A 27,952-nucleotide genomic window follows, 5' to 3' on the forward strand; every position below is an offset into this window, starting at 1 on the left:
ATCTGACTCAAATGTGGAAACCTCATACTAACGTACTGTGAATTGGCAAGCTGAAAGAAAAAGGCAGGTGAAAAATGTTCACTATATAGACAGGATCTGGTGAATTCAAGCCACAGAACAAAATGATTGACTGCGTTGTAGTTGTCCAAATTATACAGATAATTTTTTTTTTCCACTTTCCTTTTTACTTGGCCTGGGAAAACACCGCCAGAATCTCCAACGATTATTCATCTTCGATATTCATGTCATGTCCAGTGCTGGATGCCCAGTGTTTTCTGAGGACTAGCATTCCCTTTTTATAACTTTATGAAAAAATTGCACTTTTCTACCCCTTTGGCCTTGATTTTCAATGACTTACTTTTTTTTTGTACACCTACATATGTATTTTTACTCCCAAATTGTGACAGGTATATTAACCTTTTCTAAAAGAAATGAAAAAAAGTTAAAATATCGAAATGTTTAAATACTTTTTCACAGAAATAAACTCTTCGATTTTAAAAGGTAAAGTGAGAGAGAAACATTTTATTCTTTCTATCATGAACATCAGTCAACCAAGCTTCACATTTTGGGTAGGTTTTTTATAAGTTTGAATTTTTAAAAAAAAAAAAAAAAGAACAGGTGTATTTTGGCAGAGAAGTAAAATATAGAATACGCAAATTTTGTTTTAAAAATTGGCATACAAAATTTTAAAACACAGTACAATTATATAAAAATACAGCACAGCCAATGGCCTTTAAAATTTCCTTTGGCATTTCATTTGGTAAAGTTAAACAGAAAATCCTTCCTAAAAAAAAAAAATAATAACTATCAACACAGTCCATAAGTTAGGTTGTATATGTTGTAAGAACTTTTCCTTGAGTTTCCAAAATCCTTTTCTTCCATGATAACCCACGTAAAGCATGGCTAGTGAGGTATATAGAGCAAAAACACTGTTAGGTGGATGTACAGTAAGGAAAAAGTGCATAAACAAAGAAGACTTCCCATTTTCATAGAAATACCAGGTTCGATCTGAGTTTCTTCTTGTTGATGTTATCATTTTACTTTGGCAGAATCAAAATAAACCCATAGAAATGTCTTTGTTCAAGTCCCAGCAGCAGTGATATGTCTCCTCTGGCAGCATTATCTGATGCCACGGTACTGTACAGTCCCTAGAGGAACTAAAGTTTTGTGTGTGTCTGCATGTCTGATTGCAAACGTCAAACAATGCAAGATCATACATCAAGCACCATGTCATACTGTTGTCCCTTCTTCCGCCTGCCACATTTATTGATGAGAACCACATACAGAGTCAAAAGCATGACCCAATAGCATAGATAGAGCAACGTTCCAACAATGAGAACTGTCTGTTTGGATTCTGAGAATGGCTTTTTAGATTCCTTATAAATGGTGAAAATCACACCACCCAGGAGAATTGTAAACCAAACTGATACTGGAATGAGTCCTATGAAATTAACAACGATCGTTTTCCTTCCAGATGTGCCCCACCCAGCTTTGTTTATCGTTGCGATTGCAAACATCTTGGCGGGAAGTAAACTCGACATGTACAACACCGAGTAGAGGGACATGAAGACCATGACGATATTTCCTCTAAGGCAGCTGGCAAAGGATGATTTTATGAGACCTACTAACTGGACAGTTAACAAGAAGAGAAGGATGTTCCAAATTTTACCCCGATAGAAGAGCTGGATTACTGTGGCAATGAGAAAGAAAGGGAAAAATCCAGTGATCACCGCTTCGTAGGTCATCCACAAGTGATGTTTATGAAACCACATGGCATTGTACAGCCACTCTCGGAAGTACGACTTGCTCCAACGGGTCTGTTGGTTTAACCATCTGAGATATTCTACAGGCGTTTCCGTAAGGCACTTGGATCGAGCTGTGTACTTTGTTGCATAGCCCAGACTCAGCACTCGGTTCGTTAGATGCCGATCATCGCCAAAACTGCACTGGCTGCCCATAAATTCCTGATTGTACCAGTCTTCCACAAATTCATGCAGCAAGGAGTTTCTGTACATCCCCAGAGGTCCGCTAATGCACTGGACACACCCAAAATAAGACTGACAGGCCCTTTCTATGTTAAAAGCCATCCAGTATCTCACACTGCTGAGGAAGGAGATCCAGGAGTCATACTTGTTTAAAATCTGCAAGAAAGAAAACATAAGTAAACCAAAGATAAGCCTTAGCTAAAAATACCAACAAATTGTGAGGTTACTATCTGGGGTGAGGTTTGTTATTTGGTCCTCTTACTTTGGCTTTCTTCCTCTTTTTGACATGATATTTTATTTTCTCTGACCCTATATTACTAGATTAATTTGATAAGTTGTGTGCATGTGTTGGGACTCTTTGATGATAAATATTTTTTCTACATTATTGCTCTGTCCTCATTTTGCTATGCTTTTTGTTCTTGTTATGCTATAATAATTGAGATTTTTTTTTTTTAGGCTTTAGTTCTCAGTCCCTAAATTCTTCTCCCCAGACACTCCTTCCTACCATTAAAGATTTGAAAGTTTTAAGTCCTATTCCCTCCTGTTCTGGTTCATTTCCAATTCAACCAATCCTTGGCTATAAATTTTCCCTCTCCTCCCCACTTTTTCGTAATGCCAGTGATAAAAGGGTTTACTCTGGCCTACTCCCAAAACCTGAATCCTGAAGTAATGCTCTGTGGAAAGGCTATTCAAAATTATCAGCTTTTTCTTGGCAATATTTCTAAATTCTTCCCTCTGTCGCAATTTCGTTCAGTGTTCATCTGGATTTTACATGTTTCCTTTTTATCGCCAGGTTAATTTTTGTCCATCACAGCGCATTTTCGTTGTCTTCACTGTCACCATGCATAGACAGAATGGGTTATCAAAGTAAAATTTCAGTGTGCTTTTCACCTTTTGCTCAAATCTAATCTCCTACTTGCAAAAGATTCATTTTAATCTTTACATATTTTCACATATTCATTTTCCCATTCGACAAATTTCAAATTGCCTTCATTAATATTTGTTTCCCTAACTGTTTCTCCATTAAATAGCAGCTAATTGGAAATAAACAATAATTAGTGAGAATAATCATTAGAAAACAACCCACTTATTAATTAATTGCTTTTTGCTTGCCTTTCTCACTAGTATAAATTTGAGTTGTTTCTCTTTTCTTCCTTTGTTTTCCAATTTGGATTTTTGATTAACCACATATTAGTCTAATTACATAGATATAAGATATAGAATCCATCTTCCACTACACTGTAGTTCATTTGCAACTAAATGAACTCCAACATTAGAGTTTTCCAGAATAGTAAATTATGGCTCAAGAAGATCTGGTGGAAATCATTACACATTTACATTATGTTGTATATAATTTATCGACCACCACAGACATGAGTTATAATTTAGGATTAAGAAAAGGAATCCTAGAAGAGGCAGTGAAGTGAGTCTAAGGCACATTCTAACGTGTCTCTAGCATCAAAACCAATACCTGTCACAGAGTTTATTGTGTAGTAAATACATGTTCAATGAATCAGTGAGTAAGAGCGCTACTAAAAGTGATTCATGCGAAAAGTGAAGCCATCTGCACCTGGACATCTCCACCGACACCTCCAACCATGGGGTCCTCTTCCAAAACTTTTACCATCTCCACAGATGAAGCTGGGTCGAGCATGGTGTCTGAATCACAAACCTGCAAAGAAAAGAATGTTAGAAAAAGAAAAACTGGGAGTGTGCGCCATACAGTCAAAACTGGGCATAGGCATATTCAGCCTTATCATTGGAAGGCCTCAATGAGCACGTATCACAGGATGACAGAGTTTGTTAGATCGTGGCCAATACAAAGAGCTTGTTTTCAGCAAGTTCAATATTTAAGTTAATGACCTTGCTGGATAGAACAGCTGAAGTGATGTGTAAGTGTGTGTCGCAGGGCACCCAGCTTGTCCCGCTCTGCCACAGATGGTCTCAATTTGGGTGATGAAAGTCTCATGTCCCAGCAACATCCCAGTTTTTAGAAAACATCCTGGGTTGGTCACCCAGGATTTTTTTTTCAATTTGGCTTAAATAAGGCTATTAGGCAACTTGTCCCTCAGGTGTGAATGATGATAGGAAAACTTTTATGACAGTATGAAAAGAGGCACATGTTAACAGAAGGAATAAAAGACAGAAAATTCTCTTACAGCTGGTTGTATAATTCTGGGTTTAGCAGATGACATTGCCTCAGGAAGGGAACCAGCGTGACACTCAGACCACCTTTTTATTCTGGAGTAGTAAGTACTCACCTCTCTCTTTGTATATAAGAACAGATGTAAATTATCTTAAGCTGTTCTAGAAATGCTAAAACGATCCTTATATGGGTTAAAAAAAAAAAAAAAAGCAATTCTGAAACCAAACCAACTATAACTTCAAGAAAATTATTTGGATTATTCTATACCCATGAACCCCTGGTGGACACTTCCATCGGAGGCCCAGGGGACAAGGTTACAAACAGTGCTTTTCTTTCCAGGCTACTTTCTGAACCAATTGGAAAATGAACCAGAATGGAAGTGATGAGAAATCAAAATATCACCTGTATACTCTTGAAGCTGATACGAAGAACAGGGCTTATATCTGTAGAGAAGTGGGCTTCATAATTTACGTCCTCCAGTATTAAATGTTAATCAATTCTAAACAGCACCGAAGTGGGGCCGGCCTCCCCTGCACATCCTGAGCATGCTCCTTCTCAAGGTGTGATAGGTACCTGCTCCGTGGTGGAAGCCACTGCCAGCAGAAGGAGGAAGGGAGGAGCCGGGCTGTCCCTTACTCCTGCCATACTCAACAATCAGATTAAGCCACTTCCCTTAGGGAGGAGTGAGACAGCTGGGAAAGACTCCTAGCTTTTGCGCAAGTGGGTTATACCTGTGGATGGCGCTTCTTCCACATGATCGAATGAAATAAGAATTGGGAGAATGCCACTGCCTCTCTATCCCTGACTGATACCTATTAAGATACAATATTCTTTTCTGAGGGATGCAGCAAGGCCTTAGTAGTAATAAAGTGATCAGAGTTGACATGTAATGAGCCAGTTTCACATTCTCATTCAAACAATAACACCATTGACAGAGACTGGGATTGTTATTTGCAATTCCCATCATTTTGCCATCAAATCTGGCTACACTGGATGAATTTAATTAAAATTCACCCTATTTATTTAAATTGAAAGTAATTATTTTTACAGTTTTTGAACAACTTTATAAAAATGGTAGGGATTTAGTATACCAGTTTTGAATGGAAACAAAAAACACACCTAAGAAAAATTTGTAGAATAAACTCTCCAAGTTGAAGAAAACTCGTTTACACATATGTAAAGATATATAGATATAAACTCATGAGTCCTCTGCATAATTAGCTAGGGAATCTCGACATTTTTTTAAAATGTGCCATTCAATTTTTCTAATAGCTATCTTTTTCTGAAAAAAATGTTAAAGAATGTTGGTGAAGACAGCAATTTAAATGCATTATTGAAACTTATGACATAAGGAGTATCTAAAGCATCCAGATATTAAAAATGAACTTATTACTTCTCTGGATTTAACTAATGATATCAATTTCAGGGTTAACTTTTGAATTTTTAATTTTACTGGACTTACTTAGAAGTATCCATTTCCTAAATAAAAACACATTTATTTACTTGCTGGTTTATTTACTTATTTTCATTTTTCGGCATTCTGGTTTGGTCCAGCATGGTCTGTGTCTCACTTATTTTAAAGAAAAAAAAAATTAGCAGCTAGGCATTAGTTTCTCATTGTAAAAAATAGGATTTTAATAACACTTGGATTTGTACTCAAGCACCTCAAGCTTCAGAAGCCTAAAGAAAATTTCTCCAAAGCCATGTTGCGCCTCTGCCATGCCTTGTCCATCGCTGGTTTGTATGTGGCTACAGGGCAGGCAGGTCTGTAAGGACCATAGAGAAAGTGAAGGGAGAAGTTCAATCCACCTTTAGCTTAGAATCCGACGTCCTGAGAGTTCATGGCCACACCCACCTATGTTGACTCAGCCCGGAAAGGTAAAACCAGAAAGCTAAAATAAGACTAAAAAACAACAGGAAGGGGGCAATCCAGAATTTATGTTCAAGTAACTCCACCTCCTTGTGAGCACAAGCAGACCAAAGGAACTGCCCCTTAGAAAAGACTAAACTTGAGCCGAACTTCTGAGGTTCTGCGTATTTAAATTGGCCCTGACTCTCCCAGTTTTCAACAGTGATGTACCAGGAGTTCTCTGAAGGAGCCTGTTTATTTGCATGTTGAGTTTTAACCGTCAGAAGGGAAAGCTCTGAGAAATCTTTTGGAAAGGGGTTTGCTATATAGTGGGATTGAAGAACCTGAAGTTCAGTTTCTGGATGTTATTTAGTGATAGCATGCCAAATAGAAAGCCAGCATCTATGACGGTCTGTAGAAACATGTATAGTCACAGACCTAATAGTATTTATTTTTTAGTGTGCAAGAAGCATAACTTTAGCCCCTCTTAAAATCAGATTTGTGGGTACAGGATTTCTAGTTGTCTCTTTACCAGTTAATAACAAGTATATAATTTCATGAATGTCGCTTGGCTGTTTAGCTTTAGGCTAGAAACTGTATGGGACATATACTAGTTCACACAGAACTTAACCTCACAAGGAGAAAAACTACAAGGCATGCTTTGCATACCAGAAGCAATTAAGAGAACACATCAAAACCTCTTTTTGTCTATAGTGACCATATCACTGTAATTTCTTTAAACCGCATGCTCACTAGTCATAAGATTTCTCACTGCAAGATATGGAAATGAAGTCACCAAATTTTGACTAAAATAAGTGGAAAATATCAAGACAAAAAGATAGTATTGGGAAGAACCAGCCACCTCATTCTTAACCACAGAATTATCAACTCAAGTGCGAATACCACCGGCTCGTCTTCCTTCATCATCCTAGCCAAGATGAGGGCCGTCCCCTTTCCTAAATAGAACAGGGGGTGGCAGACTAAGGTCTGTAGGCCAAGTCTGGCCTGCCATCTGTTTCGATATGGCCTGTGGGTTAAAAATGTTTTTATCTTTTTACATATTTGAAAATCAGAAACAAATAGTTTGTAACACATGGAAATTGTATGTAATTTAAATTTTAGTGTCCATAAAGTTTTACTGGAACCAGGTATGCACATTCATTTTTATATTATCTATCTACGGCTGCTTTCACACTCAAACAGCAAAGTTGATGAATTGCAACAGAGACCGTATGGCCTGTAAAGCCTAATATTTACTATCAGGCCTTTCACAAGCGAAGTTTGCCAACCTTGAGACTAAAATAATTGGTTGTAGGGGGAAGGTTCTCTTTTCCTAAAATAAAAACAAAAAGTAAAAACGAGTTGAGATTAAATATGTTCAAAGCCTCAATTTTAATTCTAGTAGATTTTTTAAAGGTTGCCACTATCTCCATGTTATAAATAACAGCAACTGAAGAAAAAGTGTAAAACATTAATTCTTTAGCCAAGATTTGCATATTATAAGAACAAATCAAGAAGCCAATTAAGTCTTGAGTCCTTTATCTTCCTACTCCTATGACCTTGAACCAGTCATTTACCATCATTATGATACTGGATAACACACTGCTTAGAAAAGTACTTTGTAAATGACAAAGTACTATAGAAGTATGACCTTAGTATTAGGTAATCATTTTTAATTTTTATACTCCTTAAGTAAACATATACCTACAGGATCATGATGATCATTACTACAAATAGATGACTTGCTCAATTGAGAGAATCTCTAAAAGGAACAGGGAATTAATTTCATATCAATCTCTTATCATAATGAAGACATTCAAATGTGTCTGGAACTACCCATAATAATTAGTTATAGACTAAGTCCATAGTCTGTTACACATGTTTTTAGACTCTTAAGTCCATTCTAACTTATCTCATTGATCTTAAAGTCAATCTACCTCGCTGTAATTTAAATAAAAATCTCTTCTAGAAATATTACTTATCCTACTAAATGCCTTTTAATTCTAAGACCCAAGTCTAAAATGCCAAGCTTCCACATTTCACTATTTCTTAATGTTTCCTTTCAGACTGACTGATGGATCTCCCTCCCGCTCTCCCCACCCCCCCTCCCGCCCCCACCCCCAATACCACTTCGAGGGCACAGAGAGCATACAGCAAGAGGAAATCTTCATTACTCTGGCTGCCTTCAGTGAGGAAACAGACTGACAATAAATCAAGACTCCTTCTATTGCTACTGCCTTTATCCTTTGCCTGCTTGTAGGGCTCAACCCTTTCTTAACCTTGACCCTTTATCTTAACCTTAACCCAGTGAGACTTTTTTTTCCTAGAGTGTATGGAATTAATTTTTGGTCATGAACCCACTACCCAGCTTTCCTGCCACCACGTAACCACAAAGTAAATGGAAAGCTCCTCTTACCCATCTTTTCCCTCCCCCAATTTCTCTAGTAAAAAGGTTGGCCAGAAGAAAAAAAACTCACATTCCCATCTAGCAAACACAAGATGGTGCCAGTCTCCCTGAACTCCTAACAGTACAATACCAGAGCAGACACACTGCTGAAAAGAAAATGAAGCACTACACAAAAGATCTACATCCCAATCCACCATGTACCAGTCGTAGATACTTGGACTATGGCTTCCGAGACCTAGGACTCCTTACCTTCCTAAGCTTCCATCCTCAGTTGAAAGATATGGATAATTGCTTCCACCTCATTAAGTTTGTTGTAATGCTAAGTTACTTAGATAATGTATGTAAAACAGTAAAAGCTAGCTCATAATAAATGCTCAATAAAAGGAAGCCATATATACTAAGAAGGGATAAACCAAAACCAGACGCACAAACTAAGGACACTAGTCCACTGAGAAAAGGAGTCTTTATTATTACTGTAAAAAAAAAGCCCTGACTCACTCAATGCCTAGTCCAATGCCTAGTCCAATACACAATAAATTTAGATGAAACAAATTGAATTCTTTTTTTTCTTTTTTTAGGCAAGGCAACGCTTGGTTGACCTCGCAGACTGCAAGGACCTTGTCAGCTTATAATCTCTTTTTTTATTTTTTACACCTACAACACCTGATCTTTCTAGGTGGTCTCCCATCCAAGTACAAACCAGGCCCAACCCTGCTTAGCTTCCGAGATCAGACGGGATCGGGCTTGTTCAGGGTGGCATGATTGTAGATGATAAATTGAATTCTTGAGCAGTCAATGTAAGAGTCCTTAGATAGGGTTGCTTACTAGGGAAAAGATATAGGAAAATTATGTGCACAAGTACATCATTTAGCAAAGGGCAGACCATGGACCCAGCAAATCGTACAAAAGTTTTTGTTGCACCTTGACTAGGTAGGTGTCTCTTCATTGACATGGAACCTGCTGAATGTGAAGCTACTTAAAACAGAAATCCATGAATAGCGAGGGTCAACTCTATTAGGAACGATTTAGTCTTTTCTGATGCTCAAGGAATCTTGCTTGGGTACCTAGATGCTGCCAAACTAAATTAATAATAAAATTGCCTATATTCTTTCCTTTTGAAAATGTCTATACTTATTGTGTATTTTCTACCTGCAAAATCCCTATGAACACTTCAGGGGATAATGTTTTTCCTTTTGTCACATAAACTGGTGGTGACTTATGTTTGCCACTTACATCATTCATGTTTGATGATAAGAGACAGTAATAAAGCAATTATATAATCTAGATATCAAAAGATATTTAAGTCTTCTGATAATAAGTATTTTAAAAAACACACAAAAAGTAAATACAATATAATCCCAAAAGTTGTTTTAAAAATAAGGGAAAAATAGAAAGATATTCACTAGAAAGTATTAAATTTGATAGTCTGGGTCATGTATTTGTTACAGATGATTTTAATTTTGCACACTGTGCTTTTCTATACTTTTAAAACACACTACCATAGACGTATTACTTCGGTAAATAAAAATCTAATATAAATATTCCTTTGAAAAGGTAAAAAAAAAAGATGTATGCCCTACCTTAAGCCATATCCAGACAGGTCAGAATCTGTCCTACTTTTAAAAAAAGCTAAGCTTCCCCAGAAAATACTTTGAATAAAAATTAAGAAAAATTTTCTCAATCTCTTTATTTCTCGTTTCCTTCATCTTCTTTTCTCACTTTATTATTTTTCTTCTGTTTTTCTAGCTTCATCTCTAAAAGCAGCCACTAGCGTCATAGATGAATCTGCTACCACTGGCTTCCTCCTATAGGCTCCCCCCATATTCCATGTCAGCTTTAGTTATCCGAATGGCTTTCAAGCTGAGGCAGTAGTCAGAGAGGAAGAAGTATAGACGGAAACTGAGAGAGATAGAGGAAGAGGTAATGACTGATGTAAAGCCATGTTCTGGATGAGACCAGAGGGTGCCGACCCAGAAAGCCTGGGACCTCAGGTAGAAAGGTTAACCTGGAGATGGGAAGTGAGGTTGGGAACCCTTGGAACTACAAGCAGGAGAGAGTAAGGAAGATCTCAATGGCATCCAGAACCAGTACTTTTGATTTTGTCTTTCACAGGAGGCAAAGTCATCTGTTAGTAGTTAAGCAGGGAGGAGTTTGGGTAGGGAGCTGGGATGGTGAAGGTATGAAATAATAGGTCATGAGAGCACTGAGCAAGACATCTATTCAGGATCAAGTAAAGGGAGTGCTGACCAGTGCCAAAGCCCCAGCTGCAACTGGAAACCAATCATTTTGGCCATTTCTCTGCACAGTTAAGCAGTGTTCTCCAGCCAGGTTAGTAAGTATATGAACAGATGGTCAATTTCTTCCCCTACCCCCCATATTCTCTTGTGTATTAGCACCCGAACTTTCCTTCCTTCCTTCCCTAATTGACCTAAGCTCCAAGTTCCATCACTCAATCACTTGTAATGCTTCATAGCCAACATCCGCTACCCCCCTTCTCTCTGTCTTTCTGTGGTTGCTTCTCTGCAACTTTCAGACCCCGGTTCGGTCACTCCAAACATTAGGCGATAGTATATTAGTTTGAATCTTGTGACATTTCCATTTTTATAGGACACACATCATTAACTATTGGGGAATTTGATGAAGGGATGGCATGATGGAATTACCTGGTTTCAGAATGCCACCCGTGTTGGAGCACCTGGAATAGACGTGGATCCCAGGAGGATCACCAGCTGCTGCTCCCATCTGTCTATACAGAGGCTTCATTCAGCCTGAAGGAAGCAAAGTGCTCCAGCCTGATTAGGGCGCTAAGCAGGAAGCCTACTCCAACCTTTTATATTTTGTATTATTTTTTTTCCTCGACAGGCACAATGTCAAGTTGTCAAGGATACAAACAAAATTCAAAACAAGAATGATGGGAAAAGGAGATTTGGGAGGAGCGGGTTTTTTTAAAAAAAAAAAGAATACCCACACAATTATGTTTTGATTAGAAATGACAACTTTAGCAATTGTTTTAACTAGAATTAAAAGCAAAATATCAAAACAGATGTTTTCTCATCTTAGGTCCAGAGCTTCATTCGTCAAATCCTCTGTAACTTCCCCAGTCATCCTTTCCCTTAAGTGGGTCATTTCATCCATCATCTGGGCCTGAAGTTGCACTATGTAAATAAGTAAAAATGTCCTGTGTTAACTGAAACTACCTTAATTGTGGAATTTCTAGAAATTAAGGGAAACCTAGGGCGAAAACCTAGAAACTCCCTAAAAGGAAGATCAATATGTAGATTGGCATAAAGTGATGAAATGCTTCAAAACTCTTCAGATATTAACCAAAATTAACCATGTGGTAGCAATTGACATGTATAATTTGAGTAAGGACTAGATGATCCCCAATAATAATAATAATATTAACAGCAAATGTTTTGTTATTAACAATATGATCATTAATGATTTTGCTACCTTTGTAATTTTTGTACAGTTACATATATATATATTTGAAGTCATTAGTTTTTTCTATACAGAAAACAGGCTGAGGGAGTCCTGGCTCAAGGTCATCCAGCTAGTAAAAATATCTAGACCAGAACCTCAGTCGACTGACCCTAATGCCAATGTGCATCCTCATCCCATTACACAGAGAGACCCACTGAGCATGGCTTGGAAGCAATAACGGCCCGAGGCATAGGATGGGTCTTCTGGAAACTAGGATTGCCCTTTTAAGAGAAGGAGAAGAGTGTCCCAGTGGATTAAAAAAACAATAACAACAAAGAAAAAAACAAAAAAACAAAAACAGAGACATTTCTTTCTTCTTGATAAGCAAAATCTAACTAAAGTATTTTCAGAAAATTACAACTAGAAAATTCACAGGGACCCTATTAGCATCCTCAAGAAGAAAGCTTCAATAAGAACTAGGAGAGAAGAAATCTTAGAGTGAGAAGTCAGGGAATTAATGAGACACAGCCCGTCTAATTCTCATGCAAGCAAACACCATCACAAATGCTTTCAAAGGTCAAGTTGCAGTGAGGTAATGCTGTTTGGGAGTGAAATAAACATTACTTTGGTTTTGCAAGGTTTTTTTTTTCTTTCTCCCTTTTCATTTTCCTGTTCTTTCTCTCTCTGTCTCAGTTTTGAATTTCTTAGCCTTTTCAATCGAAATTGTTCTCATCACCCCCATTTTGTCCAGTCTCCATGAAAATCATTTTATAGCCTTCCCTTGGGCCCGCTGCAGATTTTCTCAAGACCCTTCTGCTTGGCAGACACTATTTTCTTACAAGGCTGGAGATTTTTAAGAGTGTGGAAAATGACGTTGAATTTGACTTGGCACAGCCAAGGGGGCAGAGAAGGGAAGAGAAGGGGAGAGAAAAAAAAGGAAGGGTCTCCTGTTCAAAATAATCTTGATTTCCAACCCATCACACTGTACCAGTTAAGCATTTTCATAGATAGTCTTAACGGTTTTACAAGGATTTTTTTCTCTCTCTTTCAAAATGTGCTTTCAAACAGTCATGCCGTTTTCAAATGGACTGAAAGGAGTACTGTGTTCAGAAGTGACAAGGATGGGCTATAAGCATATGACTAGAGAGATACAAAAGCTGCTTTATTTAAATGTATGTTTGCCCTGGCAGGAATTTGGAAACCTACCTGTACATAATCCACACTTCGTCCCAGTGCTCTGAAGGCCGTGTACATGACTTCTCTTTTTCCACCCCATTTTTGCATGATGCAAATACTTTTGTTGGACAAGACCAACTGGGTCACATGTTGCGAGCTTTCTTTATGCGACTCATCCGTCTCACCGGGACCCTTCTCGTGAAAATTGTTCTTCCAGATATAAGTGGCTGACTTGTCCCTGCCCATGACCTCACTGAAGATGTCCATCATGTAAAGGTCATCTTCTGAGTTCCCGTCGATGACCATGACCACCTTAATTCCAGGGTAGGTGAGCCTCTTCACAGATTGCAAGCATTTCCGTAAGTAGCCTGGGTCTTCCTGATATGCAGCGATGCAAAGAGCAACAGTTTTGTTCAGTTTGATGGGGGTTTCTAGGGATTTTTTCATTTTTCGGTGCTCCAAAAAAGCAAACAGGCTTTGGATGATGAGGTGTGATGCTAAAAAGGCACCATACAGTCCAAAAGAGAAGTAGTAATTGTCTGTTTGGATAAACTGGTAGCCAACAATATAAGCAGCTGTGATTCCCAGGAGGAGAGACACTCCAAAAAGTGTGGTTCCAATTATTCTCAGGATGCATAGAAACCTCTCACAATGCATCTGTAACATAATCAAATAACAGTCTTGGTTAACGATCCCTGTCCCACACTTGTTATATACATGGTATCATAGGGAGAGTATCGGTCCGGAGTGGAGGCATTCGGGAGTTCTAACCCTGAGTTTCTCACTTAACCAGCCATATCCTTTTCTGCATCTCAGTTTGCTCACCTGCAAAATAGAGATAAGGATACCTTTCTGTTTCAAGAGCCAAATAAATGAGATGATGGTACAAGGCGCTATAGAAAAGCATAATGTGTTAAATAAATACATGGAAGCACTATTTTTAGTGTTAGATCATGTGTCTAAGGATGCATTCTATGTGTGTGGTCATAGCTAGGGAGGTGTAGAACCTAGATTTCCTAACAAGCAAGGCAATTTTTCTTCCTATGCCACATTGTCCCCTTATCCCCAATACTGACCAGTAAAAAAATCCACAAGAGATTTTGCTAAATTCCTCACGTGTAATTTCATCTCATCTCCAGTGCAGATCCCTCAGCTCGCACCCTTTCCATGCAGCCAGCTGAGGCTGGAAATCAGAACACGTGGATTTTACTACCAGCATTAGCTGCTGTGTGACCTTTACAGAGTTGTTTTACCTCTCTGGGCCTCAGTTTTTTAATCTGTTAAATGAAGGATTTTAGACTCAATTTTTTCTGTTAACATTAGAAATACTTTATGCCTAGGTATCTTGCACAGTCATTTATCAAAGCGTTGTAATTCTGAACTTCATTATTCTGTTCAAATATTTGTCTCCTCTGTCCACATCACTGACACCAGATGGTTAGACCTGGGGATCAGGAACCTTACTGGAACACAGGAGGCACACAATAAATGTATGTAGAAATAAATCATAAAGCAGAAATAGCAGCGTGCTTAATTTCATGAGAAGTTTCCATTCTCTTAAAAGCTCTAACACATTAGACTTGAAACACATTTCGGGCTCTTAAGAATAGTCAATTTTGTACTCTTCCTTCCCGATTAAGGTTTCGAACAAATAACAGATAAAGAAGGACCCTTTTACTCTTTGTCTTTTAAAGCACCTGCAATGCTGAACATAAAAGAGGTGCCTGATAGACCTTTTTATTTCATTTTTCTTTTTGAGTCCCTGGACCCAATTTCAATTTGTCGGGGAGGAGGTTTCCCAAATATCCAGTAAGCATTCTCTGGACACCAGCTGGGTGACCGATAATTTAACTCAATTCTGACCCTAGATATCCAAAAGTGTCCACATTTTAAGGGTTCAGTCCCACAAGAATGCTCCCACCCCAAACCCCTCTTCAGATGCCAGTCCCAAGCCCAGGTAGTTGCCCACACCTCTGATTGACTGACTACAAACCAGAGGCTCCCAAGACCCCACACCTTGGATCCAATTAATTTGCTAGAGCAGCTCACATAACTCAGGAAACTCATCTACTCACCGCATTATTGGCTGATTATAAATGGATGTAATTCAGGAACAGCCAGATGGAAGAGATGCATGGGGCGACATGTAGGGAAAGGGCACAGAGCTTCCACAGTCTCACTGAGTTTCCTTCTCTCCCCAAATCACGAACCCAGAAGCTCTCCACTCTCCTTGTGGGATTTTAAGGAGGCTTCATGACATAGGCATGATTGATCAAATCATCAGCCATTGGCAACTCCAGTCCCTCTCCCCTCCCAGGTCTGGGGGTGGGACTGGAAGTTCCAATCCTCCAATCACATCCCATCCTTAAGTGCTTTCCAAAAATCGCCTCACTGTGTGCATTGGTAGTATAGTGGTGAGCACAGCTGCCTTCCAAAATCACCTCACTAACATAACTAAAGACACCTCTACGGCTCTCTGCACTTAGGAAATTCCAAGGATTTTAGGAATTCTATACCAGAAGTACAGTAGACCCTTGAACGTGAGTTTGAACTGTGCGTGGGTCATCTTATATGCTGTGAGAGTGGGAATCCTTGAATGTGGAAAACCGACTTAAATTATAGTGGGGTTTTTGACTGCGTGGGCTGTAGATGTCCCTATCCCTAACCATTATTCAAGAGTTCAACTGTATATTTTTTATTATAAACCCCAGTATCCATATTTTTTTGCCCCTAAAGCTTATTTTCCTTCTCTTCCAAGACTGAACTATAATGAGGGATATAATTGGTATAAATGCGGTATCCCCATATTCGATCATTCACTCCAACTTCAGGGTTTTTGTTATGTTTACAAATAACTTAATTTTTTAAACTCAACTAGTTTTTTGAAAGCTAAGTCATTATTTCTGCAAAATCTCTTATGAGTAATCTATATTTTCCTATTCCACATCAAGACTTAACATTGAATGTCCGCATAACACCTAGCATTATATTGGTTGTCAGTGTGGCCACCGGGTTGATCAGCTCCAAGAGGCAATGCCACATTCTACTGTGTGGTCATACACTGAGGTGGTCCTGTATAGTTGTGAATCATACTCTTGGGAAACTTGAGTGTAGCGGCTCACCAATTGTGTTCCCACTTTTGAAACACAGACTGCTTGGTGTGGCCATAGTAGTCCGGCCTTCTGAAATCAGAGATGGGCCACTTTTAACAGGGACTTTAATAAGGGAGAGTGGGGGCCCTGCGATCTCTTTTCCTTCCACAGATTTGATGCTCTTATCAACAAGGTCCTAGAGGGATGGCAGAGCCCAAAATATAGGGAGCTTAGTCCTTAAACTTGGTCCTTAAACTGCCAAATGGAAGAAGCCAGCCACCAATCAGGAAACCTGCCTTGGACTCAGGATATTAAGAAAAAAAAAAAAATGGAGTTTTTGTTTGTTCGTTTACTCATTATACATTCTGTTTTTAGTTCACCCTATGATATATAACCTAGGTCATGCACTGTGGCTTGGACAGCAGGATTCGAGCCTGTGGACATTATTGTCCTTTAATAAATAGAGATGACAATACTCGTCAACCGCCCTGCTCAGGGCTGCGCTGAAGAGCAAAACCGGTGTTTGTGAAAGTGTTTTTAAAAACCAGAAATGCATGTAGTTTAAAGAATTAGCTAACAAGGAAGCTAAAAAGAAATGAAGAAGCAAATAAAAATAAATGCAAGTTTTGCTTCTAGCACTTACACAAGACACCGTAATACGTAACACGTGAGCCTGATAAACCCAATCACACACAAACGGAAAGTTCAAACTTCTGGAGAATGGTAAAATGCTGAGTTTTTGGTGAAAGGCAAGAGAGCACAGCATCCCTTGTTAATTAAAACAGCTGGTGGGATGCTGAAAACTCCCAAAGGGTGCATTAGCCAATGCCTAAAGGTGCTGGGAACACCAGACTTGGAACTTGTCCGTGTCCAAGACGTGAGTCATTCTCACAAGAGTGAAAATTTTCAAGGAGACTAAAACCCTTGCCAAGGAGAAGCTGAAGTGTGTGTTTCACTTGTGTTTAAAATCACCATAGCCAGCAAAAGAACTGCCTGCTATTCTTTTTCCATTATTCATATTTTCCTTGCTTTTATCAGCACGTGGACAGAGAGTGTTCACATAGCATCTGCTGGCCACAGCTGAAGTGGAAACACCCTCTTACATCATAGGAGTCTACAGAATGTCCTTTTGAAGCCTGGGAAAAGTTGCTAGTAACTCGCAGCAATGTGGCTAGAATTGAACCTTTATATTTCTGCAAGTTACCGCATTGTTGCCTAATATTATATACACAGCATCTCAGTCCAGGTCAAAGGGCAAAAGGCACATTTCAGAGCCAGCTTTACTGAGGGAATACATTGATCTCAGGCAGTGACACACAGGACATGTCTCTTTATAATTTCCCCTGGGTGATTTCATAGATATGGGCACCATATGTGAGACTTTCTGAGACAATCCTCAATTCAAATACACTGTTTCATAAGCAAACTCTCCTTGTCAGACATATGGCTTTATCGTTAAATTGGAAAATCTGGTTAGTTTCATCCTAGATCACAAGATCTTACCGCTGGATAGAGAGATGATTTAGAAATCTACCTTTCATAAATATTTAAAATATAAAACTTTAATTTTTTGACCAGTATCAGACTTTACCTATTCGTTTATTTTTAAGTTGCTATTGTACTTAATAACAATTATTCACTAAGTACTATTCTTCACAAAATTCTAAGCCAAACCAAGTGTTAAAGAATGATTTATGCACCATAATTAATATAAGTTACACAAAGCCAAGAGATATTTTTTTAAATCTATTTTCACTAATGTACCCCCAAGGACATAAACCTGGGTTATATTTTTAAAATATATTTACTGAATACCAATCTGATTGATAGGTGGTAGTCAGTAAATATTTGCTGAGTGGATATAACTCTATCTGTCAATCTATTGGCACCACTGTTAAGTCAGCTGACATTTATTCATCACTTATTAAGGTCCAGGCAGTGGGGCAAATTGTTTGTTTTGTTGAATAGCGTGATCCTATTTCATCTGAATAACTTTAAATGGTAAATACATTATTCATCTCATGTTACAAATAACATATATATATGACAAGGAAACCAAGACTCTAGTATTTAGGTAACTTGTTCAAAGTCAAAAAACCAAGAATAGAATCTACGAAGTGGCATAATGCCAGAATATTAGAGAATATTCTCAGTAAATATTTGCTGAATAGCTTTGAACCCTCGTGACAAAATAGGCAGCATCTTTCATTTCTGTCTAATAAAACGTGTTGTATAAGAAGAGTAGAAAAGAACTTTAAAAACTGTTTTCCTGCCATTATGGAAGATGGCGAACTGGCATGCACTTAGGTAGATACAAAACCAGCCAGTACTAAGATAGCTAAGCTCATACTATTTCCTGTATGGGTATAGCCAAAGGGGACATGGAATGAGGTCATACAGGAAGGTAGAGGTTCCATCTATGCAGTGCTGCCAAAATCTTGTTTTTCAATAAGAAAGGCATTCCTGTTTCCGTTGGTTGCACCGGGAGAGCAGATATAAGCCTTGCTGTTAGATTATATACTCCCAGCAGGGTTCTATAGGTCATTGGGCATTAGAGCCATTTCCTTCCCCCTTGACCTTCTTCTATTAACCAGAGGACAAGTGTTGGATAAGAGGGAGTGACAGCTGCTCTCACTGTCCTAGTGCAGTGGTAAGTGAGGTTCCTATCACTTTCACAAAGTGGTCTTTCCGTGTTGCATCTGGGAAAAGCTGAAGTTAGTTCAAATTAGTAGAGTCGGCATCTGGGAAAGGCTACAGACATTAGTCCAAAAGAAACCTCTTCTGAGAGGTCTTAGCTTACTAATCCCTTCTAAAATAACTGCTCCACCATGCCCTCTCTTGACCCCTAGCACTCTGTCCCCTGACCCTGCTTGATTTTCTAAATAGCACAATGTATACTTTATAGCTACATAGATTTGTGTGTTCTCAAACGTGTATTCCTGTACCAAAAAACAGGTTTCTGGCGCATAGTAGGCACTCAATAATACATTCTGAATAACTAAGTTCATTTGGACTCAGGCAGTCACTGACTGACAGAGCACAGGTCCCTCCCCATCTTTGCTGCAGTGAAAATATGCTGAGCCATTTGAGTACCTCTCATCCAGCACTTTTTTCCTTTTTTAAAAAACCAGTTCCATAATTTCTTACTCAGCTATCTAAAGATAATGGTTGTGGGGGTGGTGGGTACCAGACCAGTTCTAGAAGACCTGTTGAAAACAAAGTTAGAAAAGACAAATAGAAGAAAACTAAAACACTAACCTGAAACCATACATGTGCCTCTATGACTATGGTAGCATTATTTCCAAGAGCCAAGATGTGAAAACACTTAAGTGTCCATCAATGAATGAATGGGTAAAGATAGGTGTATTGGTGTGTGTGGGGGCGGGGAGGGGAAATGGAATATTCAGGCATAAAAATGAAATCTTGACATTTGTGACAGAATGGCTGGACCTCGAGGGCATTGCACCAAGTGAAATGAGTCAGAGAGAAAAAGAAAGATACTTTGTGATATCTCTTATATGTGAAATCAAATAAATAGATGATAAAAACCAGACTCATAGATACAAAGACTGGTGGTTGACGGAGGTGAGAAGGTTGGAGAAATAGGTGAACTATTTTTATTGTTTTTAGCTTAAATAAAATGATTTTTAAAAACCGACTATCCTATTATGATTAGAAAATTGCCTTTTGCATATATATTCTGAAATAATAATAATCAATATTTATTGAATACTTTTTACATATCAGACACCTTGCTAAGCGCTTTAAAACATTTCATCGCATCTTCACAGCAAACCTGGGAGGTACTATCTACCCCATTTTACAGATTAGAAAACCAAGACTCAGAGTAAAACACACACTGCTTAATGGTAGAGCTGATGATATTCACACCAAGGATTATTTGACCACTATACTTTATTACATCTTTTGATAAAAATGTTTATATATGTGAGAGATAATACCAGTTTACTGCTCTAGACAGAAGCGATTTGCTCCATGTTTCTGGGAAATGGAGAAACTAAAGTTTGCTTTGTCAGGTAATCTTAACTATCTTTTAGATTTTTTTTTTCAATTGCCCAAAGTCCCAAATAATAGAAACCTAATGAGAATTAATTCTTTACTTATTGAATCCTTTCTTAGGACTAAAATTGAGATTAATTTAATTGCTCTCCCTTGGGGTAGTATAAATACCTAGCAGACTTCAGTTTCTTGTTTTAGAATTCAAAGAACACTTGATTGTGCTGGAAAAAAACTATCACAGTCCTTTTTGAAGAGCATCCTTGGGGCAGCTAACAAGCTTCTATAGTGTAACTAAATGAACAATTATAAGAATCTACCCTCAAACATAAATTTCCCCAAGTATTTTTTTGCATTTTATTTTATTATTAGTGTCGAGTATATAGTACACTGGTTATCTCCAATTATTTTCAAAACAGACATTTCTCACCCCTTCTTCACTATATTATCAGAACATTAAGACTTTCTTTTGCAGTTTATCATTTTGGGTAAGGTTTTTAAAATTTTTCCACAGGACACTTCAAGATAACTTGCAATTAAGCAACTGTTTTTCACACATGCACTACAGATATCCATACTAAATTAATTTCAATAACTAGTCACGATTTTTTTCCTAACAAAAAAATAAAGTATTAACTAAAACCACAGATTTTATTCATTCCTACCTAATTTTAAGTTCCAGGTAAAATTTAGAAACTCTTGCTTTTCTCAGAAATCTATTCCTTTCAGTCAAATGCTAATCAGTTCCTAGTAGTTATCTAGCAGAGACCTCAAGCCAAGCTTGCAGGGTTAGGCAGTAAGCAGTTGAAAGGCCTCATCACCTGAGCTGTGTCTGGATCCAGGATTTTAGGTTTCAGATTTCTCTTCATCTGCACTATCAATATTGATCAATTTCTCCTAGGATGCCAATTCTCCCAACTGCTCTATTGGTTCTTGACCTTCACCATCTAGACTCCATTCTCAAGGTCAGTGTGGCAAAAGGTAAAACTAAAAAGACTCGACACGGAGTCTTAGTTCTGTATGTGCTTCCTTCCACTGGCTCTTGGAACCCTCGCTATAGGTCAGAACCCCACACAGCCATATGGACCACAAATGCTAAGTCTCTTCATGAAATCTTCCCTCATCTCTCTCAATCAAATGTGATTCATCCTCTATTTAAGATTCCATAAAACTTGACTAATCCAGGCACACAGCATGACCAGTTCAAGGGCATTATAGTATTTACTATTTCTTGAATTAAATTCCATCCACACCCCTTACCAACACTGTGACTGAGTAAATTGCTTAATCTCTGAGAAAGGCTCCTTTCTTTATAAAGTCTTCTTTATTTATAGGTGGGGATGGGGGTAGGGGGTGTTAGATAAAATATATGTAAAGTGCTTAACTCAGTGCCTAAGACATAGTAGACATGTGATAAACAGTAGCCATTATTTTACTTTTCTTATGGGCCAGATCATATTTTGCCTTACCCTGTGGTTATTTGAAGACTGAGTATACTTTTTGTATAATGAATTCCATTAAAATGTGGAGTGCATCTTATTCATTTTAAAAATAATCCGCAGTACAGATTATTTAAGTGGCATTCATTCATATCTATTTAAGTAATAAAATATTTAACAGTATGACCTTGTTATATTTATTTTGACTCATCAGTAACATTTTTTCTAGATCATGAGCAATGCAGTATATGTGATGTCCACATGGCATTCAAAATAGACTTGAATAACTTAAAGTGTGTGCAATGGGATGTTACTTATTCTATGCAGAGGAAAAGATTAAAACCAAGTCGAGAGTGATAAAAGTAATTTTTCTGTAGGGAGCTGTCCTGCCATTCAGCTGTCATACCAGCTGCCAATAGCTCTGTCCTTTGTAGCCCCTTGGTGGAACACAGCCAGGGTGTGCAGGGATAAAAAAGAAAAAGTGAACCCAGAAAGGGACTGTAGGATTTACACTCTGTTCTCCAATTTCATTAACCCATTGCTTCCACATTAAAAGTCAAGAAGCTAACAATGAAACAAATTACTTGCTCTTAGATTCGAAATGCAAACTGTGTACTATAACTAGGCCAGAAGGGATCGCCACCCCCTCAGTGACAATAGAAAATAAGTGAATCGGTGAAAATAAATTGGTTTAAAAATTCAAGAAAAATATTTTAAAATAAATTTTCACTGGTAAGGAAACCATGTGAGAAAGTATTCATGAAATTCAGTATCGTGGGGTTATTCTATAGACTTAACAAAAATGATCACCCAAACTGCCTTACTTTCTAGAAACAATTTCTTATTAATTGCACAATTCCCGTTTTCCAGAAATGTGGCCAACTAAATATCATCTTTGCTTTGTAGAGTGACTTTAAATTTGATACTAGTTACCGATTTAAGACCTTGAATTTTTGACAAGCTGCGTAACTTTCTCTAATAAAGTAAGGATTCAGTTCTAGGTACAGTACCAGCAACTCAGGTAACATATAAGTAAAAGAAAATAGGAGTGATGAAATCCTAATTACGATGCTGTAATCCAGAAATGTCTATTTAGAATTCTGACTTTAGTCCTAAATTGCAAACATGTACACGATGTAATATGCATATTAAAATAGGTACTTTAAGAGTTAAACTTTTATTGAAAGTGTAAAAAAAAATGCCAAAATACTAGGTAAACCTTTAATGGGTTATGATGGATATTAAACGAACTGTACCTGATTGTAATCAGTACTCTAGTTTACCCTGTAGAAAAAAATGCAATGAATGTGTCAACTTGCACGACACACTGGAATGAAAAAGTTTAAAATTTAAGAGTTCTCTTCAACCCTATCCTGTAAAATTTAAAATTGCATCTATAAATGGTTTGATGGTCATATGTATTTATTTGTTCTAGTCAATTCTAATATACACATTTTAACTTAAAACCTTTCAGCGGCATGTTTGAATGTGTTGACCTTTTAAATTCTGTAAAAATGACCTTTTTTAAATTTCACAATCCCTTTGAACACCTTCAAAGGTCCGTTATCACGTGCCTTCACGGCAACGAGTAAATCAGGTGGAGGAAACCTTGGAAGCTACAATAAGCTGTGAAGTTTCCCCTCTGGTCAACTGCTTCCCTTCTCCAGCAAAACCCCATCACTAACTTCCTTCGCTTTACTCTTAATACCGAGCTGAAACTCTATATATACTCAGGCCTCGAGCTCGGGGGAAGCCCTTTCTGACCAATCAGGGTTCCCCAAGCTATTGCGTCACCTCCCCCCTGAGCGTTACGTCAAAGGCAATCCCAGCCAGCCACGTGGGTTGGAGGAGTGTAGCGTTTCTGGGCAGCTGTTTGGGAGACACCCGGCAGCAACGGTCCCCAAGGGCGGGGAGCTGGGCGGGGAGCTGGGCGGGGGCAGGGCTCCTCCACGCACCTCCTGGGAGCGCAGCTCGAGCAGAGCAGCTCGCTCGTCCCGGAGGCGGGCGGGGCGGGTAAGTCCAAGTCTTGAGCGCGGGCGTGTGGGGGATGGAGCGGGGGAAGCTGGCACCTAAGGCTGTGTAATCGGAGCCGGGTCTTGTAAAGCCGCCTCCCCAGGCACCGCCTCTCCGCTCCCATCTCCTCTTTCCAGCCTTAATTATCCTTTCAGCGCCGTTTCCCCTCGGCTGCGTTTCCTTGGCTGGAGGAAAAAGCCTCCCTCGCCTCCCGGTTCTCGCCCTCACACAGACCCTCCTTTCAGACCCGCCCCCCAGTTCACAGGGACCTATTTCGGAGCCCTCGCTCGCGCTGGGCGGGAACCAGCGTGACGGATTCCGCCCCAGGTGTTGATTATCCATCCCTACCCGGCCTCTGGCTCGCCTTCCACCTTCACCCCCGGGCTCCCGCGGACCCCCACCACCCACCCCGGGCTGGGCACTCGGGACGGCGCCCCCAAACAGCCCCACCGGGCCAGGCCCCTTGCTGCAGCTGCGGAAAGAAGCGCCTGTGTGCTCCATGCCACGTCGGAACTGGCTCCGGGGACCTCGCAGCAGCCGGCGCGCCGCGCGCGGTCCCCGTGCACGCCCAGCCGGCGGGCGGCCCGTGGGCGGGCCCGGAGCGGCGAGGAGGGATGCGCGCCCTCCTCCCGCTGGGGTCTGCGACAGCCACAGCTTGAGTCAGGACCCCTGGCCCGAGGAAGGCTTCCGGAGCGGGGCTGAGCCGGGACAGACTCAGCCTGACACTTTAATGGGGTGCAGGGAGTGCAAAGAAGGGGAGGCCGGGGAAAGGGGGGAGTGGCCGAGCGAGGCCAGTAGCAGCTGGGAGATGGCGAAGGACCCTCCTTTTCTGGGGTCCCATCTCTCTGGGAGACCGGATCGCTTTAACCCTTTGCGTTACAAGTAAGAAGCGGGCTTCTCCCTCGGAAGTAAAATGCGCTGGACTGTCCCAGGGTTTTCCTCCCCATATCGAGCGCGAGGCGGGGCGGGGGGCGGGGTGGGGGGCTGCGAAGAGAAGGAAAGGAACAGGAAGGTAAGGGGGAAGGAGGAGGCGGTGCAGAATACGTCCTCCTTACACAGAGGAAATTCGTGTTTCCTAACTCAGGAGCTCCTTGTGGCTCCGGAAGATGCGGAATGGAAAAGTACGTCCTGGGACGTGCAGTCGGTTCCCAGGCAGAGGCTACCTGTGTCCCCCCGCGAGGCAGCGGACTTCGGGAGGGCGCCGCAGGGGCGGGGGGGGGGGGCGAATCATACAACTGCTAAGCCTGACAGCGATCTGGAACATCCCGATTCTTAACCTGTTGGAAATGTCCAGATCTTAAAACTTTCCTGTCGAAAACTGACTTTAAGATGTTGTGACGCTTATGGATAACTTCTCCCCTGTCCCTGCCTAGTCGAGGGCCCTCCTCCTCCTTCACCAAATCGCGCCAGTGTAACGTACCTTGTTCAGCTCTTGGTCATAAAGTTGTCCTCAGCCTGTCTGTGTGGTCCCGGAGGGCTGGTGGCGGGCAGTTTCCAAAATTGAGGTAATAAGAGATCAGATGAATTTGAGACGACCGGCCAAAAAAAATAAAAAATTTAAAAACAACATTTAAAAAGGATGGGGGAGTCGTAAAGGTTCGGTTCTCCCCCACTGTAAAAGGAAAATTCTCTACTATTCTCTGTGATATTTCCGTTGCACATCAGTCTTCTAATTCTTAAAAATTAAAAACAAAAAAATTGTGCTTTAAAAATAAATTAACTTTAGCTTTTTTCCCCCCTCTCTCCAGTCCCTCTCCCCTGATATCAGAAAGTCTCTTTTTCCTATCAAAAAAAGCCCGGTGAAGACTCCGCAGAACCCAGGAAGCGCGGAATCGGGAGAAAGTCTTTGGCTGGGGCTGGTTCAAGTCCCTGGTTGAATGGGCTGCTGGAAGCCAGGACTGGGTAATTCTTTCCAGACGTCTTGACTTCTCCTTCCTCGCAGTCGTTGCTTTTCAGCCTCCTCCAACTTAAGGGGGTCTTAACTAGTGAGCTGGTGGGTGTTTTAATAGGGCGGAGGAGGGAGGTGCGGACTGGGGAAGCCGGAGGGGGAGGGACTGGGCGGGAGCCGGGGAGGGGGAGAGGGAGAGAGAGAAATTGGCCATTCAAAGCCTTCTCTGAGCTGGAGGCCGGTTCTGAACTCCAATGAATTCAATTAACTTGATTGCTAACTTGTGCCGAGCGATGCAGGGCATACAGGCTGGCCGCCACCTGAGTCTCTCCTTTCTCCAGCGGTGGACCTGGGAGGCCATGCCTTGTAGACGTCTCCGGACTCCTGTCCGAGTTACGTGGGTTCTCTCTTCGCGATCGGCTCCCCGTAGTGTTTAAGTAATTTGCTTTAAAGCCGAATGGTGCCCTTAGTAAGTAACCGCTCGGGGGTGAGAGAGCCGGGAGGTGTGTGTGTGGGGGGGTACGCACGCCGAGCCTCCCAAAGCCGGCTGCAACTCTTAAGAAGCCGGCGACTGGTCCATCCACCACTTGGTAACCCCATTCTTCCCTCCAGCTCAGAACTGTCTGAGCTGATGTCAAATGTCCAAGCCTCCCCCTTACACAGACGTTCCCGCCTTGGGTGCGCGGGGAAAAGTAAAAATAATAAAAATAATTGTATGCTTTTTAGCCTGGTCCCCTAACGAGAAAATACGCAAACAGCGGGCGTTATAAATAAAATATAATAAGAATTTTTAAAAACCAACCTCCAGAGAGCTCGAAAAAAGCGCGCTTTATAAAAGCCATTTCTAAGGGCATGGCCTTAAATGGCTTTGGCTCCTTGCGAGCCTTCTAAAAAGGTAAATCAAAATACTTATTTTTGCTATGGGATGGTCTTCTCTCATCTTTCTTCCACTGCCCCAAGGCTGAAAAGAGTTCGTTTTCTCGGGTCCTTCCCATCCCCCCCGCCGCCCATTTTTTTTTCTTTTTGGTCCTCTCCAACACGCCTTCTGATGACTTAAAGTGGTCAGTAGGTGGCACTGTTTAGGAAAAAATGAGAGTGAGTTTACAAATAATTTATTTGGTCTTTGGAGAATTCACTGAGATTATTATAGGGTAAAAGATTTCTTTCTTGCCTTTCCAAGGTTCCTCTGAGGTATGGATTTCTTTCGAACTATATTAGTCCTTGAAAACTGGGTTATTTTTCCTTACCAGATATTTTAGACAATAATGAACAAGTCAAAACCGAAAAGTCGAATAAACTGGGAACGATGCTTTTCAACACGTCGCCCGGGGTGTGGTGTTGGGGGGACGTGATTAGAGGTCAAGTATTTTATTGCAATACCAGGTAGTCAGTCAACCCAGTCCCCAGGGGCAAACCTGCAAAGTACTAAGCGTTTCCGCCTCCACCCCCACCCCCACCCCCAGCCCAACCCCGACAGGGCAGTTACACTCCTGACAAGCATTACCTTGGCCTGATGACTTCACATCGCTCCGGGGAGACCCACTTACCAAGTTCCCCTTACAAACCTTCAAGGCTTCAGCCTTTGTTTGAGCCCTGCCTGAGGTGGTTCGGCTCTAGAGGAACTGGCTTAAATTACAGAGCGCGATTCTATCCCACTTAATCAGACTCCTGCTTCTTGATTTTTAGTTTTATAGTGGTTTTTACATTATCTAATTTAGGTACTCTTACATATCATGCGAATGAAACTGATTTAGGAGTAGATGTGGCAATTGTGATGTCAACTATCTAGCTGTGGGACCCTACAGGGACGCTTAACCTCAGGTCTCAATTCCCATGAATACTATATATAATGTAGGATCGCCCGTTATTACTCGGTTGCATTTAACCGTTCCTATGCTAATACTTCAAGCAATGAGAACATTTAGTAAAACTGGGTTTCTTTATTAAACAAAAACACATTTGTTGTTTTGTCCCCTTGTACTTGTAATTCATGGCCCATAAAGCCAAAGGAAAAATGTTCCCCCTCTGTGGATGAATATAAAAGCTAAGTACACATCCATGCATTTCTATCAGTTCCCCTCCACCCACCAAGCCCCCAAAACAAAAAGGGAAGAAAATAACACAATTGATAGCCAGGAGGTGAAAGTTCCTTGAAGGCAGAATACTGGATCACATTTTCTTAGGGAGGCCTAAAATGCAAATCCCACCTTTGATGAAGGATGGTGTGATGTGGGACCTGTTTGTGTGATCCTGGAAGTGTATCTTACCTCTCTAGACCACTATTTCCTAGTTGAGAAGTGAGAAAATACCTGCTTTACAGAGTTGTTACGATGATAGAATTTGTTGAATTAGAGATTAGCGTGATGCTTAACCTCTATGCTTAGGTAGAGCTTCCTAAGGTGATGAAGTGGTTCCCAACATAACCATTGTAGGTCTTCAGAAAACTTTAGTACCTTTCTCCTAGCTTCTTGTTCTCTAAATTATTCTCGATATGCATTAACTAAGGTTTTATCCTGT

General features: G+C 40.3%; 1 protein-coding gene, 1 long non-coding RNA gene and 1 other non-coding gene across 3 annotated transcripts in view; 1 reads left to right on the top strand and 2 right to left on the bottom strand.

Moving 5' to 3' along the window:
* LOC107501438 overlaps positions 1–1,567 on the top strand; it is a 33,792-nt gene extending 32,225 nt beyond the window's left edge. Inside the window, exon 3 of the long non-coding RNA XR_001594764.2 lies at positions 1,475–1,567. This is a non-coding gene — a long non-coding RNA (uncharacterized LOC107501438). The remainder of the gene's footprint in view (positions 1–1,474) is intronic.
* HAS2 (hyaluronan synthase 2) lies at positions 503–25,551 on the bottom strand. The gene is made up of 4 exons (XM_016127581.2): positions 24,968–25,551; positions 13,017–13,643; positions 3,556–3,657; positions 503–2,141 (listed from the first exon to the last, which is right to left on the bottom strand). Exons 2-4 carry the CDS (start codon positions 13,641–13,643, stop codon positions 1,212–1,214), a joined length of 1,659 nt encoding a protein of 552 aa, XP_015983067.1. The 5' UTR covers positions 24,968–25,551; the 3' UTR covers positions 503–1,211.
* On the bottom strand, positions 9,039–9,157 carry LOC118612202. Its single transcript, XR_004954800.1, has one exon. It is a non-coding gene; the product is annotated as a 5S ribosomal RNA (ribosomal RNA).
* Positions 25,552–27,952: the final 2,401 nt, after the last annotated feature.

The sequence above is a fragment of the Rousettus aegyptiacus genome, unplaced genomic scaffold (genome assembly GCF_014176215.1).
Source record: "Rousettus aegyptiacus isolate mRouAeg1 unplaced genomic scaffold, mRouAeg1.p scaffold_m13_p_15, whole genome shotgun sequence".
Taxonomy (NCBI): domain Eukaryota; kingdom Metazoa; phylum Chordata; class Mammalia; order Chiroptera; family Pteropodidae; genus Rousettus; species Rousettus aegyptiacus.

Bases quoted from the DNA above. Each gene is read 5' to 3' on its own strand.
- HAS2 (XM_016127581.2), bottom strand. From the start codon at position 13,643: ATGCATTGTGAGAGGTTTCTATGCATCCTGAGAATAATTGGAACCACA. The intron at 3,658-13,016 runs GTAGGTTTCCAA...TTTTCTTTGCAG, and splicing joins GAAGTGTGGATTATGTACAG to GTTTGTGATTCAGACACCAT. The intron at 2,142-3,555 runs GTGCAGATGGCT...TCTTTCTTGCAG, and splicing joins GTGTCGGTGGAGATGTCCAG to ATTTTAAACAAGTATGACTC.